Here is an 18449-nt window from a genome sequence, read left to right on the forward strand (position 1 = left end):
TCGGTGGAGATGTGGACATTGAAATACAGGGTGGTCTTGTTGGTTTTTTTTTTATTAAATAATGCCTGTTTTCTTCTTCCCCCCCCCCTTTGAAATCCCGTATGTTTGTGTCTTTATGGAAGGTGCCAAAATGTCAGCTCTGACAACTAAAGTCCTGTATTTATTTATAGAGCAGATACAACCTGGGAGGCAACAGCACCACAAACATTCCCGCATTGCCTCACCATTGTGCCTCAACCTTGCCATGGAGAGACCATCTTTAGGGGTAAGAGAGTAGCTCAGCTGCCCTGCCTTTGGCCCCTTCCTTCAGCATGAAAGTCCGAGAGCTTTAGAAGCACAGAAACAACTTATCCGGGTTTTTTCTCCCCCTCCAAAAATGGAATTCCATGTGAAACCCTCATTTTTCTTAAACCAAATGGTCCATGCTCCAGGTTAGGGTGGTGTACTCAAACCAGGACACACAGACACCCTTTTCCTCTTGCATGCATGTGTTTATGACAAAGCACTGGGGCAAAATGTTCAGCAAGGTGCTCCTCTGTCTGGTCCCAGGACAATTAGCCTAAGCCCGTGATGGTGAACCTATGGCACGCATGTCCAAAGTGGCAGCCATGTTGCCTGTCATAGCCCATTTGTTTTCCGGGTTTCTGGTGCATGTGCACACGCAACAATCAGGTGGCTTTGTGTATGTGGCAATTCAGGAAACTGGAAGAGCTGGTTTTTCATTTCCCGGCATGAACATGTGTGCCAGCCAGCTGATCATCGCGCTCACATACACGCCAGTAACCGGAAGTCTAGCTGACTGGTATGCATGCCCCCTCCGGAAACCAGAAGTGTATTTTCCATCAGGCGCATGCCCCCTGGGCAGATCCTCTTTCGGGACGCGACCTGGTGCTGAAAAGGTTCGCCATCACTGGTCTAAGCTATTCCACTTTAGCTAGGACCTGTATCCAATCTGTTAATCTAACAAGTGTAATAATGCTGTCCAGTGGTGTCATGGATTCCGAAGAGTTGCTCCCAGGGTTCAGGGGAAGGAAATAGCCACATACTGACTCTTTTGTATTTCCCAAGCATGTTACATGTACAAGCATGTACAGCTAAATGTACGACCATGTATAGTTAATGACTTCCCAATGAAGACAGTCCATGTGTTGGAGAGCTGTGGTGGCACAGTGGTTAGAGTGCAGTACTGCAGGCTACTTCTGCTGATCACTGGCTGCCAGTAGTTTGGCAGGTCAAATCTCACCAGGCTCAAGGTTGACTCAGCCTTCCATCCTTCTGAGGTGGGTAAAATGAGGACCCACATTGTTGGGGGCAAGAGGCTGACTCTGTAAACTACTTAGAAAGGGCTGTAAAGCACTGTAACGTGGTAAATACCGTATTTTTTGGAGTATAAGACATATCTTTTATCCCCCCCGCCCTAAAAGAGCGTGGAAATGTTTGTGCATGTTTTACACCGAATACAGCCATTTTGGCCTCCCAAACCCACACCCCATTTTTGTGAAAAATGGGCAAAAAACAGACTATTTTCCACCAAAGCAGGGGTGTTTTTGCCTTCCCCCACCCCCCAGAAGCACTCAGCAGGCTTCAGAGAGCTGGGGGGGGAGGAAAAAATGCCCCCGCTTTGGTGAAAAACGGGGGCATTTTTGCCTTTCCCCAGCCCTGCTGAATCCTGCAGAGTGCTCCTGGGGGCCAGGGAGGACAAAAACTTTTTTTTCTTACTTACCTCTTCAAAATCTTGGTGCGTCTTATACACTGGTGCGTCTCATAGTCCAAAAAATATGGTAAGTCTAAGTGCTATTGCTAGATAAGCAGTGAGGCTTGTGCAGAATTTTACTTCGACCCACTGCATATGACCCGTAGGACCCTTGAACAGTTTCTCTGCTCTGGAATGGGGAATAAAAAAGGGAGGATTTACTGCCCACAATGACTCTGTTTCAATTATTGAAAGGTAACTACGGAAAACCAGGGAAGGAAAATGACTCACACAAGCACTTCAGGTTGTTCCTATCCCACACAGAGGTGAAAGAATTGCAAGATGCCTACTCTGTGATTCATAGGTGATCAGGTGAAGGGAGGGAGACAACTACAAAGAAGGATGTGGAGATCAAGGATAGTTTTATGAGTTCTTCTTGTAGTCCAGTTTTCTTTGTGGAGGAAAATACTACTGGGGGGGGGGGGAGTAGATACAGAGAATGTGTTTTTGACACTGTACTATTCTATTGTCCATGATGTGGGCCAAGGTATGATTGTTCATTCCATCCATTAATACCACAATAATTAATTCTGAGATATTGACAGCTTGAACCATCTCCCTTTCTTCTTTCTGATACGTTTCTTGAAAAAGGGGGGGGTTCTTTTTTTTTTTAAATATACCGAATGAATAGCTTGCAAGCATCTGATAGAGCACACATGAATTTTTCTACCATCAAAGGATTCCCTTGCAAATATTTCAAGCAGTAATGATTAACCTATCATGAAAGCATCTTACACACACACAAATACACACACACACAAATGCAGCAACTGTGTGCATCAACAGTTTCATCTCTCTGGTTGCCTCAGAGATGTGAAGGCATCTAAACCATCTCTTTTATTAAGAACTGATATTTCCTTCCAGAGAGTTAGAACAGCTGCTACTTCCCAGTTGAGGGATATACAGGACCCATCGATGCTCATGTTTATTTGCCAGGGTGCCAGGAGCACTGCAGCAAATGACTTGCCTGCCACGCAACAGCTCAACTGTCAAAGGCATTTTAATCTAATGTATCAGCTTATAATGTTACATTTGTCATCAACATCTGTGCAGCCTTCCCCCCCCCCCCCCCCGATTAAAACAACGGAGCAGTCAGGGCCATGCTTTGCAGACAAGTCGTATGAGCTTTTAGCATCTAGTTTCACAATGTTTTGTTGTGAAAAACAAACAGATGTGCATGTGGAATAGATAGTTCCATTTGCCCATGAATGCAAGTAGAATTAGCAGAGCTGAGATCTTTATGTTTGGTTGTCAACAGATTAGTGAAATAAAGCTAAAATTAAAACAACAAAAGTTACAACTTCACGTTGTATCTGTTCTTGGACATATTATCCTGCAGGTTATCAGGCTAAGCTCAGTGGGGCTGGCTATAGTTACAAAGATAGTGGGAAAAGTGGTCAACAATTATTTTTTGACATCCCTTAACTTTTTTTTTAATTTACCTATTTTTCCCTCTACATTTTTATGACCATCTCCCCCCACCTCCAGTTCTGTTGTGTGTTTGTTGTGAAAGAAAAGTCAGGTGGTTGTATTGTAGGTTTTTTCTCTTCATTTTAACATCTGGGTACATTAAAATAATACATAAAGAGGATTCTGTAACTTAGGTCTTACCAAAATTTACACAGATAGAGCTAGATACTGGCTGAAGAGCAAGAGGGGGCGGGGGAATGAGAAAGCCACACTATTTGACCCTTTCTTCCTTCCCCCTTGTTTTTCCCTCCCATGGAGATTCCCCGTGAGGTGAGGCTGGGTCTCAGGACCATGGTGAGCATTTCTGTGATCACATGTAAGCTAATCCGATGCTTGCAGTCATTCCAGGATCCACCCCGTCTGCCATTTCCATGCCTGCAGTGAATGCTCACCTACCATTGTGGAACAGAGATGTCCTCAGCATTCAGCTCTGCCATTTTCAAGCAGATCTTTCTTGGAGATCTGGGCATGCCAATCAAAACAGATCATTATGATCTGGCATCCCCAAGGATAATATTATCATTCATCTATCTTCCTTTTGTTCTTCTCCTCTCATTGTTCTCAACCAGACCATTGATTCATCTCCCCATGATCTACTGCAGCTTTCCTCAACTTGGTGTCCTCCAGATATTTCGGCCTGGGAAGCCATAGATTTCTCAGCCAGCATACAAGCTGTTGTAGTACCTCTGGAGGGTTCAAGGTTAGGAAAAGCTCTTCAGTTCAGTTTGTGGTATCTCCAGCATCTCATTCCCATGAGCTCCTGAACAGGAACTAAAGCTTCATTTTTCTGCCTACAGAGCCTGTGCCCTGCCATCACTCATGAATCTTGCCTTAAATATATGAAAGCTGAATCCCTCCCCACCTTTTTAACTGAAGAACTAGTAACCCAATTATGATCTAGGCACCTGGAAATTGTGTTTCACTGTCCTCCACAGAGCCTTGAATGAATACTGTACAATATATAAAGAACATTAAGAAAATGCATAAATCACGCAAGATTTCAGCATTCTTGGGCAAATTCTAATCCCTACTCTAATGTACATGTGTTTGTGTGATGCACATCATATTTTCATATCCTTAAGTCTACTTAAATATATATAACATGCTGTTACATTCAAGGCAGATATCAGGAAAAAATATTATTTCTGATAAACAAAGCCAATGAAGACACATGATAACCAGAGTTCTGACCAGTTCTGGAGAACCTGTAGAAGAAATTTTGAGTAGTTTAAATACCACCTCTGGCTGGCCCCTCCCACATCTATTCTCTGCCTCCTGAGTCCCAGCTGATCGGGAGGAAATGGGGATTTTGCAGTATCCTTCCCTTCCATGCCCACCAAGCTATGTCACGCCCACCAAGCCACGCCCACAGAACTGGTAGTAATTTTTTTTGAATCCCACCACTGATGATAACGATCATTAAAACTGACCAATGCTTTAATCTGATCTTGTTCAGAAACTGGGTGTGAAGTTAGAAATTGAAGTTAACAGAGAGCTCTTCCTTTTTCTTTTTTAAAACTTTGATACAAATGTCAGTTCACTCAGAAAGATTCATTACTTTTCTGGATTGGGAACTTCTCAGTATAGGATCATTTCATGCAGATATTTAAACTGACTATATGCCAAGTGCACACCAAGCGTCCTTTGTATCAATCAACAAAAAGGACAAATTGAGCTGCCTTCTTACTATTTCATCCTGTCATGAAGAGTGCAGTTCAAAAATGGGATCATATAGTAACTTTAGAGTTCTTTCCTGCCCACAGTTTAATAATGACCAGCTTTTCCAAAAGGTGATGGGTTTAGAGATAGGATCACCCCAGGGAAAAAAGGGGGCACGAAACTCTGTCTATGAAGCAAAATGCTTTCTGAATGCTTCTTTGCTACAAATGGTAACACACAGCACACTGTTTGCAGTGAAAGACCAAACTAGAGGTCAAATGCTAGTGACCCTTAGTAAAAGAAGTAGAGGAGAGAATGAAAGAATGCCACTTCCATGTAATACAATGTGCTAAAAATATTGGTCCAGAGAACAAAGTGCCACTCAGCTGCATATCTTTTCCTATTTTTTATGAACAAGAATGCCATGTGCTTGCTTACATACAACAATATTTCTAATACTCGTGTTTCCCCGAAAATAAGATGGGGTCTTATTTTCTTTTGACCCCCAAAATAAGCGCTTGGCCTTATTTTCAGGGAGGTCTTAGTATTTCTTGAGGTGCAGGAGGCGGCGAGCATGGTCACCTTATGGCTCCTCCTGTGTTGCAATATTTTCAAGGGGGAGGCTTATTTTTGGGGAAACAGGCAGAGGTGGGTTCCTGTGGTAACCGGTAGAACCGGTTCGTCAAATCTACTGAACCGGTTAGAAGAGGTTCCACCAGTGGACCCGGAAAGCAGGCCACACCTACAGAAGAGGTTCCAAAATTTTTTGAAACCCACCACTGGAAACAGGGTATATGTTTTGGTCTTTGAGGGGCTGTCCATAAATTGCACCTTCCCGTGCACATATCAGTGCATTAAGTTTGCTATAAGGGCTTGCAAGATGCTAGATGTAGTAGCTGCAGTAATAAAGAGACACTGGTTGATCCTTTATAATGGAGTAATTAAATTGTAGAGGGTAAATCATTTTCCCCCTGTTGCTTTCTCTCAGCTTGCTTAGCAATCTCGTGCTTCAAAAACATCACAGTGTTTTATTATTTTAAACTGTTGCATATCCCAAAAAGAGGAATATCAAAGAAATACATACCCAAGTCAATAAAGGGATTGCAAATTTCAAAGCAAAATATTTCATATAATTTTTATCAGCAGGGACTTCATATAACTTCTTGATCTTCTCCAAGTAGCTGTATGGAGAAGAGAGATTAAGGTAGACTTTGAAGTCTTTTTTTTTTTTTGCAACAGATAAAATAAAAACTCAACCAAACCCTGCAAACTGTATTTGAAATGCAATTGGCAACATTTATATTATGTAGCATTAAGTGGTGTTTGACTAAGTCAGTTGTCAGATCTAAATTAATGCGCATAATTGAGTCTTATTTTTCCCATTCATATATGCATTATGATTATACCTTATTCAGTATTGAAACCTTGACTAATGAGGATGTAAATTAATGTACATTAAAAACCAATTGCTTAACCACTTTATCTAGCTGGCTTAATAGCGCGTAGTGGGGACTCTTAAAAATGGCAAATAAATATATATATTATTTCCATTTCATCCCATCAGTGGGTTGATTATTATAGCAAAGCCTTTTTCCCCTCTGTCAGATGTTGACAAGAACTGGAATTACAGCATTGCAAATGTAAAAACAAATTCATAGTGACAAAGGCAGCGGATGCAGAATTGCTAAATGAGTCACTTTTAGGCCATCCATTTTAGATGTGGGCTGACCTTCAGAGAGCCACGTTCTTTAAAAGTCCACAAAGAACGTCAGACATTTACATTTTAAAAACAAGTGGGAGCAGTTAAGAACTTGCATGTCACATAACCTTGGCAGAGCGTTGAAAAAATCTTTAAGGAGTGCACAATTGTGTCTTATCTTTGTGGATGAAAGTTGCTAGACACCCTGTATGGCAGTTGCACACCATTGTTTGTGAGATTGTTCGCAATTTAAAATGGAGCAGAAAGTTCCAGAGTAGCCAACCAGGATTCATCCTTCCTTCCTTCCTTCCTTCCTTCCTTCCTTCCTTCCTTCCTTCCTTCCTTCCTTCCTTCCTCCCCTCCCTCCCTTTCCGTTCCTTCCCCTTCCTTCCTTCCCTGCCTCCTTTCCTTGTCCTTCCCCTTCCTTCCTCCCCTCCCTCCCTTCCCCTTTCTTCCTCTTCCTTCCCTCCCTCCCCTTCCTTCTCCTTCCTTCATTCCTTCCCTCCCTCCTTCCTTCCTTCCCTCCTTCCTTCCTTCTTTCTTTTCAAAGAGGAAAAGTTAAGGTACAAAATTTCAAAAAAAAGGGAAAAGGGGGATAAGGGACAACAGGGAAAGTTTAAAAGTGGCACAAAAAGGCTGGAGGCAATAACAGGGGTTAAAATAGAATGGAAACCTTAATTTTTTTTATTAGGAATAATGTCTGCGAAATACAAAAAAGAAATCCAGTATTTAATAGTACATATAATCACGGTGGCAAGGATTGCCTTTGCCCAGAAATGGAAAAACAAATTAACTCCAAGCGAAGATGAAATAATAAGAAAGGTTATGGATTGTGCTGAAATGGACAAACTGACTAAAGAAATCCAGGGAAAAGAAGAATCAGAATTCTACCAGATATGGGATAAATGGTATAGGTGGATGGAGGAAAGAAACAAGAATCAATGAAGGAATATAACAAAACTCAAAAAATAATAGTTTTGAGTAAAATAAGAGGGTTAAGAATGGTGAAATCCGAATGAAATACAATAGAAGGGGAAATACTATAAGGTGAGCAGAATTGATTGATAATTGCTATTAGAAAGAACAGGAAGCTCCTGTTTGTATTGTATTGTGTAAATGTGGTGTACCTCTACATGTTTGTTAATTTTAAAAAGTGGCACAAAAAAAGCCCTTAAAGCAACTTTAAAGAGGTTACTTGCAACTCTCTTCAATGTAGATACAATTATAAAGCAAAGCAGTCTCTTTTAATTTAACAAAAAGTTGGATACAGAATTAAAATACATACATACTAATGTATACAGACATACATACTAAACAATCAGACACAAACAAACACATTTTAGATGATAGATGATAGATAGATAGATAGATAGATAGATAGATAGATAGATAGATAGATAGATGATAGATAGATAGATAGATGATAGATAATTTGTGTGTGTGTGTGTGTGTACATACACATATACATACATACATACATTCCTAAAAATACGAGTTTCAAGTGTAGTTATAAAAGTAGAGACAGATTGCAACTTAAAATATATTTAATTTAAAAGCTAACTGGGTAATACATTTTAAGTTCCGGATATATATGTCCGAAGACGTCTCCGTGGTCATGTGGCCGGCATGACTAAATGCTGAAGGGACACGGAACCTTCCCAGCAAAGGTGGTCCCTATTTTTCTACTTGCATTTTTACGTGCTTTTCGAATATATATAAATCTCACCCTAAATGAGCCACAGAACACATAAATACATCAAAATAACAATTCCACCAATAAACATATTGCTAAATATTTCTGTAATTAGATTATTTATAGAGAAATCCACATGATTGATGTATATTTATATCAGTTGCCAAACTATCACTTTCACAAAACAGTAGCTTAATTCTCTGTGAAAACCATTTATGTGCATACAGAAAGGCTCCATCTAACCCTCCCCTGAAAGGTTGCCATTGGATTAGCTTCCAAATAGCAAATCAAAACACCCGCAGCCACAGGATGGTCCCTATGTTAGATTACGGGGAACCAAATTGAGATTTTTCTACATCTCTCATGAGGTTCTAGGCAGCACATCAGATGAACTTGTAGCAAGTCCAAATCTGATCTCTGATAGCCCTCAATACTTCATTAAACATGAAGAAGCCATTGATTTCTCTGCATCAGAGAAAACCTCATCAGGCAGAAGTTAGCTTTTCTTATGATGCTGATTAATGATCCCAGTTCCTGAAAAATTAAGCATGTAATGTGGTCAATGCCCGGCTGTGCTCAACTTAGTTGATTTTAGGTTAGTAGATCCTCATTGGCGAGGATCAGTATCAATATTTAGAGGGTTTTTTTCCTTTTTTCAGTAGCATAAGAAGGATATATAATGCTAAATTATTCTGAACTTCTTATTTTAAATCTTTCCAGGAACTGAACTCATTAATGTCACTTAAATCAAGTTTCAGAACTGTGATTTAACACAGCACTATGTGTAGTAATATCATAGGGATGGGCTGGTGGGGGTCCGCAAGAGTTCGGGAGAACCTCTAGCTAAGATTCTGTGCAGTTGGGAGAACCCCCCAAATCCAACTCCTGGCTGTCCCCACCCACCTGACCCCACCCCTCCCATGAGTCCCCACACAACCCATTTTGGATGCAGGCAAGTGCAGGGCACGGGGAGGGCAAAAAATGAGCCTACCAGAAGTTCGGGATCTACCAGACATTTGGGGCCCTTTCTGGCCGCCAGAGGGCCTCCAGAGCATGGGGAGGCTGTTTTGCTCTCCCAGAGGCTCAAGGAAAACCTCCAGAGCCCCAGGAGGGCAAAAGCACTTCCCTTCTGTGGTGCAGGAGGCTAACTAGGCCACACCCATCATGGCTACGCCCACCCAGCAACTGAGCAAAGAATCCCTTGCTGAAATTTTTGAAGCCTACACCTGGATATGCACCATCACAAGTCCTCTTGATGCAGAAAGAAGCATGAATAATTGGTGCAAAGAAACTTCAGTACCTTCATGCTCATTCTCATCCAGGGACCACTGAGTGGCCTGGAGGCATTTCGCTGACTTCATACCATACATTGACAGTGTCCCACCACATCCCTATGTACTGTGTTGCATGAATCCAACCCATATTCACAATTTACAGTTCAGGACGTTATGCAAATCCCCAAATATCCCAGAGGTGTTTTTTTTTTCCAAGAGACAACTGAACTTTCCGTTTTTCTTTGAAGACATTTCGCTTCTCATCCAAGCAGCTTCTTCAGTTCTGACTGGATGGTAGGGAATGGAAGCATTTATAAACCCCCAAACAATTTAATTCAACCAATCATGCTTGTGGGAATTCTTTTAAGAATACTTTTAACCACAACCATCCTCTGAATAGTTGGACCATTCATTTCATAACATTTTCCTTTGCATCAGTGTCTGTGTCTGTGTGTTTAAGTCATGCAACTCTTTAAGGCATACTATGTTCTGTGCCCAGATCTGTTACTTGATGAAAACTCATCACGGCAAACACATAGAACTGGTTTCATTAACTTACCCTTTGTTGCATACATTTGCAATTTTTCCCATGACAATTTTTTAAGCAATTTTTTTTCCTATTCATGCAATTCATAGTATTTACTTCTCTATCATTTTTTCTCATCTCATTTTGTTCAAAGGTTGTAGAGGGAATCAAAAACCAACTTTTGAAGACTAAGAGATTATATTGCAAGGACAGTTTTGTGCCTTGAAAGGGATCCAGGAAATGTAACTACCCTAGATTTGATTAGAAGCAATTTCTACTGAATCCAAGCCATCACTGGATTTTTTCTGATTAACATGATCTATTTCTTCAAATTCAAGAGTATCATTTTATTTTCCTATAGAAAGATAGAGATATGGTTATCCCAATTTATAATTTCTTTGCTTTGCAAAGTGGAAATTTATTTTCCCTTAGCTGAATTATAACATTCTTCTACCTGTTCGGTAAAGCAAGGTGGACTTTGGTAAAGGGACGTGGTGGCTCAGTGCCTAACACTGTGAGCTTGTTGATCAGAAAGGTCGGCAGTTTGGCAGTCGAATCCCTAGCGCCGCGCAACAGAGTGAGCTCCCATTACTTGTCCCAGATTCTGCCAACCTAGCAGTTCGAAAGCATGTAAAAATGCAAGTAGAAAAATAGGGACCACCTTTGGTGGGAAGGTCCTTGTGCCTTTGGTGTTTAGTCATGCCAGCCACATGACCACAGAGACGTCTTTGGGCAGCGCTGGCTCTTTGGCTTTGAAATTGAGATGAGCACTGCCCCCTAGAGTCGGGAACGACTAGCACATATGTGTGAGGGGAACCTTTACCTTTAAAGCAGGGTAGCTTTGGAATTGACAGGATATTACTGTATTTTAGATCTTGAAATTCTGCAACTCTTTCTCTTGTATTCCATCTGTCTTACATTCTTGAAGAGATTTTGTTGAAATGATAATGCTGAACCTCTAATCAGCTTCGATAGAAAACAGAGCTAGTAATTGCTTAAGGTGAAGCAGGAAGAAAGAGAATAGATAAAACAAAAGTATTTACATTCTGAATGGCAAAAATGACATTTTTATTTATACGCATCCTACCCCCATACAGCAATGGTGTGTTGATACTCTTCTGAATTTTGCATCTGTCAAGAACCAATTTATAATATGATAGTCCTGATGTGATTAAATTATCTTATTGGGGGGGGGAGCCATTTTGGCACTAAAAACAAAAGTTTTCCACCCCCTTTAAAACCAAATCTTCAAACATGCTCCTAAGAGCCCCACAAAGGGTGTATTGTATAGGATCAACTGGTGTATATAATTGCCAATGAAAATTATGGCCTTAGTGCTAATGCTGTGATTTGTACACTGATATTCAGTGCCACATTAGAGAAAATGAAAGAACGACTTATCATTCCAAAGGATGGCATCTCAAGCTGTCCTCCATTTCTCATACTAGTATGGTAAATACCTTTTTCCGATATGGCTTCTGGTGGATGACACAGAAAGCAGAAATTTGTCAGATGTAATGGTGCCGAGATCAGCCACAGAAGACCTTTTCCCATATTGCCTTGATAATCTTGAAGCTTCACACTTCTAATCAAATATCTTTTTTTAAAAAAAAAAACCTTAGTGGAGAAGTTGACATCTGTGTCTCTCTCTTTCAACTCTTAATAGGTTTGTTGCAAATAGATATAATTGGCTTACAATGTACAGTTGTCAAAAAGAATCTGTCCAAAAGGTCTCCATAATTATTAAGTTTAAAAGGGGGGGGGACCTTTAACATACTTGCTTAGAACTGCTTTATGTTTTGGGAAATGATAAAGAAATAGCAAATTTGAGGGGGGGGGGCTCACATTGTTGTACAATTAATAATCAAACAAGAATCGTACACCTTTCTTTTCAGGGTTTCAATGGTATTTGGTTGGGTGAGATAGATTTCTTATCATTATCCTCAAATAGTTGAATCAATATAGATTAATCAAGCAAAAAGAAGATAAATAATGAGGTGAAAAATAAGGAAATATAGTCTGAGTATGTGCTGAGAAGGAGAATTATAACTCAGGGCATAAATTAATTATATCGCGAGATGATATATACAGGCAGAGTCTGACTGCTGAGTTTTATACCGCATATTTTTAATTCAAAATGAATATGGGTAATACATATCTTATATATCATATACACACTTATGGATCTATATAAAACTTTATAGTGCTCTTTCTCACCCATTGTATTCAATATGAATCAGTTCCTATAACTCTCCAACACAGATAGGCACACAAAAGTTGTTTGTAGTAGATCATCCTATCTCTAAATTATTGTTTCTTGCTGATCTTCCATTAAAATTAAAATTCATGTAAGCAATGGAAGATCCAATTATTTCAGGACTTAAGCTTTACTTGGATGTTATTGCTGGAGACTGGGGAGGAAAACAATTGATGGGGCCCAGATTCTGGATCTTTAGCCCCTGCATCAATGTACAGTGGTAAATTGAGACTCTAGAACAAAAGATGACTCAAGCTGATTAAATGATCCTCTCACCCACCCCCACCCCCATCAACAAGATAAGTTTCAATCTGTGATTTACCAAAACTAATTCATTCAATGCATGACCATATCTTTGTACTTCTAGTAGGTAACAAAAACAAATGGCTGGTGGTCTGGAACAGTATTCATCAATCTCAATACTTTACAATGGGTGGACCACAAACATCTAGGGAATTATGGGAGTTGAAGGTCACCTAGCTTAAATTTTATGAGGTTGAGAGATATTGCTCCAGACCCAGAGCCCACAAGTACATCAGACCTTCAGATAGAAGAGCAAATTAAATGGGAATCAGATACCCATTTAATCTCCTCTACATCTGAGGGATCCACCAAGCATTTTCGGAAGGGATTAATCTATTCGTTCCCCCTTTCTTGCAGGATAAAGAAGTCAACCTAGAGCAAGTCCATCGGCGTATGAACAGTTTAATTGATGAAGACTTAGCTCACAAGCAACTGTCCCCCGCCTCCATCGAAATCTCAGCCTTGGAGATCGGTGGCATGTCATCCAGCCAGGCCCTGGAGCCTGTCCGTGAATATCAGAACACACAACTTTCTGTCACCTCTTTTTTACCAGAACAGACAGGCCATGGGGGCAGCAGGACACTCTCTGGGGCTTCTGTGAGCAACCTGCCCCTGCCACTGAGTAGCTCCGCCACAATACCCTCAATGCAGTGTAAACACAGATCGCCGAACGGAGGACTATTTCGCCAGAGCCCTGTGAAGACCCCCATTCCCATGTCATTCCAGTCTGTGCCGGGCGGGATCATTCCAGAGGCCCTGGAACCTTCCCATGGAACATCCATATAAAGGGAGTCATTGACCAGCAGAGATTTTTAATACAACAGGGGGGAAATTTAAAAATAAATAAAAAGACTCTTACATTTTTCTTGTACATATCTGTAAATAATGAAAGAATGAAGTGGGGTTAAAAAAAGTGTATTTTGAATATTCCCAATTTTCAAAGTCAGTAAAAAACAAACAGACAAAAATACAAAAAAAAAGGAAAAAAAGAAAGAAAAAAATGTACGAAAGACTTTGTAAATTTTGTTCTCTATGAATAAAAAAAAGGCAGAAGAACTTGTGACTGTTCTCAAGTGACAAAGACAACCTTTATTGGGACCAAAGGCAGGAAAAATGTCTTTGGATTTTAACAAATTTTTGTTTCCCTCCCAATGTTTATTTTGATTTCTTGTTTTGGAAGCAGGGGCAAGTAACGCTTCTTGAGAATGGGGTCAGGGGAGAACCTTTCTACTTATTTTTCTCTTGTATTTGCTATTCTCTCATGCTCAAAGCTCTTCTGAAAGCTTAACAGGGTGGGTACCCCTGAAATGTTAATACCATGCTGGTAATAAATGTGGGATGGCCAAGTTTCCTTGCTGCAATTTAACAATGGGTAGTTTTGAATGATAGCATCGATCCTTGATCCATTCTGAAATATATTTGGTTGGTGCAGAAGTATCCTTCATATAGAGGAAAAGTCTGAGTTGCTGAGTGCTATCAATAACCAATGTTCATCCTAATCTCAGTTAAATAAGCTTCCAACAATGTCACTGAAGATACAGTGAAAACAAGTATAGGAGACCTACAAGCCAAGTGTTTGCTTTCAGATATTTCTCTTCATCCATCTAATTGGTAGATGTCCAAATGGTTTCTGGTCCAGCTGAGATGGGGGGATATATATATATTAAACTTTTGTGGTTTATGATGAATGTGCAAGTTACTGCCAATATGGCTAATCAGAATTATTTTTCCTCTTCCTCATCCATTTAGTCGTACAGATATAACAAAAATGAATTATGGCTTCAGTTGAATCAAGGGCTGAGCAATTTTTCAAGCTTGAGTTCAGTGATATGGTCAAATTAGACGGCAATTTGTTTTGTGTTTGAAGATTTATTACGGATTAGGGACAGTTTTGAAGAAGAAAGTGTAGTTCAAAATGTTGTACTTATAATCAGGGAACATTAGTTTCCTTTTCCACTTTCCCATGGATTGGACTATACACACATTTCAGCATAGCACTCAACATAATGCTGAATTCTCATTCCTTCCATTAATATTTATATAGGCTTTGCTGCCAATTTCATGTGATGCATCCACAATTCTCAAAATCACAGGGATGCTGTGGGATACTTTAAAGTACTAATTCAAGGTAATTTTGGTCTAGAGCTGTTATGAAAAAAATACGGAAAAAAATATTGAGCCTGAACTGAGAAAGTTTGGGATAGGTTATCATTAGTGTGATACAGAATAGATGAAATGTCTTCATTTGATGTGTGGGATCTCCAAATAGGACAGCCTTTGTGACCATCAACTTTTAAATCCATATAGTCAGGGAAAGGAAGGAAGGAAGGAAGGAAGGAATACATGGTTCAAGGATACTTCTCCCAAATCCCTTCACCATATTGCTCCTGTTTACTCTCCTTCACATCTCTCAGGCCTTATCAACACAAACTGCTGATCATCTGATACAATTCTGACAATTTCAACCTGCAGCCATGTAAGTACACCCTAAAACAATTAAACAAAGTCACTCTCATATGTAGATCATTCAACCTCACCAGGTTGAACATGAAGTGTTCCCACTTCCTTTATTGCAGTCCAAAGTGGTGTGTGGCAAAAGAAGACTTGTAGTTTTCTTAAGCTTTTCATTTCAATGACCACCACCTGGTTCTCTCTTTCCATGTCTGATATAACATTACAAGACTAATTCCAGAGTGAACTGTATACAGCAGAGGACATTGATCTGAGTTAAGAGCACTGCAATGCTCTTAATGTCAACTGTTTGTTTATTTGGGCAGTTTCCTCTGAAACACCACCATAGCATATATATTATATTTTTTATATTTGGTTTATTTGTATGCCGCCCTTCTCCAGGAGGGACTCAGGGCGGCGAACAACTCAAAGGGGAAAGGGAACATAAACAACAGTACACATAATTAAAATACACGAAAATCACACAGCCATACCAGTCGAGAGGGGAGGGGAACTCATCAACCCCAGGCCTGCCGGCACAGCCAGGTTTTGATGGCTTTCCGGAAGGCCTGGAGAGAGGTGAGGGTCCGGATCTCCGTGGGGAGTTCATTCCAAAGGGCCGGAGCTGCTACAGAGAAGGCCCTCCCCCGGGTAGTAGCCAGATGGCATTGGCTGGTGGACGGAACCCGGAGGAGGCCGACCCTGTGAGATCTGACGGGTCTGCATGAATCGCAACACACCGACACGCACAGAGACCACTTTCTCAGTTTATAGTAAATAATTTAAAAGAGAAAAAAATGGTGCTTGAAAAATCCAGTTAACCTGAATCTCCACCCAATGGGTCTTTCAATCTTGGCCACAGTTTTTCATAGTTCATGGCTATTTGCAGATTCACACTGCTATTGTCTTCCAAGGGGAAATTAGCTGCAAGATTAAGCATGAATATTAAGATATCAGCTATTGCTTTCAACCAAAACACAAGAATGCGTTATTTTGGCTCTGCAACCAATATAAGTCATATAAAAATATATATCTTCCTCTTTCCATATTGAGGTGGATGGCACTGTCATGGGGAAAAAAATACAAAAAAGTACAAGAGGAAGAGATAAATTTGACTGCTCAAATGCTGAAACACTTGTTAGAGGCCTTCAAGTAATTAGTTAGCATTAAGATTTTAAGCTTTATTATAGCTAAATACACAATGGCTGCTTCTGATCTGAATTTCCCAAATATATTTAAACTGTTTGTGCAAAGGAGAAACTGATGAAGTACTAATAATGCTTTATCTTTTAGCAATGTCCTATTGCAGTCATTAAGGAAGGCTTCAGTTAAAGCAGAACAGGATGAAATAGTTTTCTCAGAAGCCTTGAATAAGTGTTTTAGTATCTGCACTGTAGAGTAAATTTTCAGTTGCCCCGGTTCAAGTCAGACACTGTAGCTTATTATACATCTAGAATGTGATCTAGATTTCTGTATGATCCATTTTATCATTAATTTATCTGTGTATTTATTTAGTCACCATTTGATTCTGTAGGGATCAAAGAGATGATGATGAAGACTTATAAAGTGAGATCAGCCCAGAAGTAGGATGGCAATGTAAGTGTAGTGATTTGATCTATATCATTGCCAGCTTTAAAACAATTTGAGTGGGAATTGAGCCCTCTGTTTCACAATCACATGTGAAAATACTTTAACAGGCTAGACCTGAGATCCATGATTCACAAAATCCTAAAGTGCTAACCCAATTCTGGGCAGCATAAGATGAAGAATGATATGACAGACATGTGAAATGGGATTCTCAGCGTTTAGCTGCAGAGGTTTCATTACCCAACTAGGTAACCTCATCTGTGTTAGAAGGGAGTGGAGTTTGCTCTCTGTTCATCTACTAGTGACTTGCCCTGTCAATGTTGGCCGTGGTGATTTTGATAGTTCCTTGATTAGATAGTTGTTTACAGTTTGATTATTCACCTGAGTAGGTAGTTCCTGACAATAAGTATTGTTTACTTTTTGATTGTTGGCTTAGTTGAAGTCTATTTCTGCTCATCTGGGTGTTGATTGCTAGTTAGGAAGTGTTTTCTTAATCAAGGAACCACCAAGAACACTCTCATTCTGCACTGGGGCGATCCCACTCCCATCTCAAGAAAGGTATTGAAAGGAAGCGAGCAGTCCAGATGGTACTATAGGGGATTTAAGTAAAAGAATGCTGTAGGGAAAATCACAGTAATTATTTTCCAGCAACTGAGACCAGTAATAAAATCCAATCCAAGATTGAGATGTAGAGTATCTAACTTTGATAAATAAAAGAATAGCTATGTTACAGCTACCTAGAAAATCCATATTTCTTTCAAGAAATTTAACCTAATGACAATTTTTGTGTGTGTGACTAAACCTGCAGCATTACAGTAAGGAAATGGATGTTAAGGAAGTACTCATTTATCTATGAAATTACACTGAATATTCTTTTGATGTTATTGTTCTGACCTAGACCTCTCCAAAAAGCACGAAGCAGATTCCTGGTCCTGACAAAACCGCTTTTATTAAACGAAAGTTGATTCCTCTCATTCACATTCAGCAAAGGCCTAGTAAACAGTCTTTCAAAGGTGAATTCATGACCACAGACCGTATCTACTTTGTAAAGCTGCCATGTAAATATTTTCCCAAATGAGGTGCTGTGCAAGGAAAGACTGGGCACAGAGTCTCTGAGATTCATGGACAGATCTTCACACTCCTGAAATGAACGAACAAGTAAATTGTTTCCTGCAAAAGCCCACTCCCCTTTCACTCCTCTTTTATTTCTTAAAGGAGGGGCCATTCACCATCCACATGTGGCTTTACTCCCAAGTCGACCCTGATTTCTTAGCTGTTCTTTTCTTCTGGCAGCTCTGCGCATGCGCACACTGGGAACAGGCTCCAGCTGTTCCTCTGCCTCACTGCTGTCTAGCTCTGAAGGCAGCTGAGAACTGCCAGACAGCCTTGGCCCCCTCTCTGCCTCTTCAGCCTCCAGGAATGGCCCATGTTCCTCCCCAACCTCCTCACTGTCCAACTCTGCTTCCAGTTCTGTTGGCTGCTGGCGGGCCACAACAGTTATCAGAGAAGGTTTGGCCTTTTTTTGATCTCCCTACAAGTTTAATATGGTTCCCAGAGATGCCAATTAATTGGTTAATCAGCATAAGTGCAAAATCCAATCTTGCTTAGGTATGGATATAGGATTTATAAAATGTCACTATAATATTTTTAATTTTAGTTTTCAGTTCTTTTATTTCTTGTCTCTCACCAGGATTCTTTTTTTTAATTCTGCTCATAACAACTTATCAAAAATCAGTGAAAGGTTAAGTGAAGATAGATTAATTTTCTTTTTTGTAGA

General features: G+C 40.1%; 1 protein-coding gene across 1 annotated transcript in view; it reads left to right on the forward strand.

Annotated features, from left to right (window-relative positions):
- Nucleotides 1–13420, forward strand: part of GRID1 (glutamate ionotropic receptor delta type subunit 1) — a 793636-nt gene extending 780216 nt beyond the window's left edge. The window contains exon 16 of the mRNA XM_032231518.1: nt 12992–13420. Coding sequence (XP_032087409.1) covers nt 12992–13420 — 429 coding nt within the window. The remainder of the gene's footprint in view (nt 1–12991) is intronic.
- Nucleotides 13421–18449: the final 5029 nt, after the last annotated feature.

This window comes from Thamnophis elegans, chromosome 15 (assembly GCF_009769535.1).
Source record: "Thamnophis elegans isolate rThaEle1 chromosome 15, rThaEle1.pri, whole genome shotgun sequence".
In the NCBI taxonomy this organism is placed as follows: domain Eukaryota; kingdom Metazoa; phylum Chordata; class Lepidosauria; order Squamata; family Colubridae; genus Thamnophis; species Thamnophis elegans.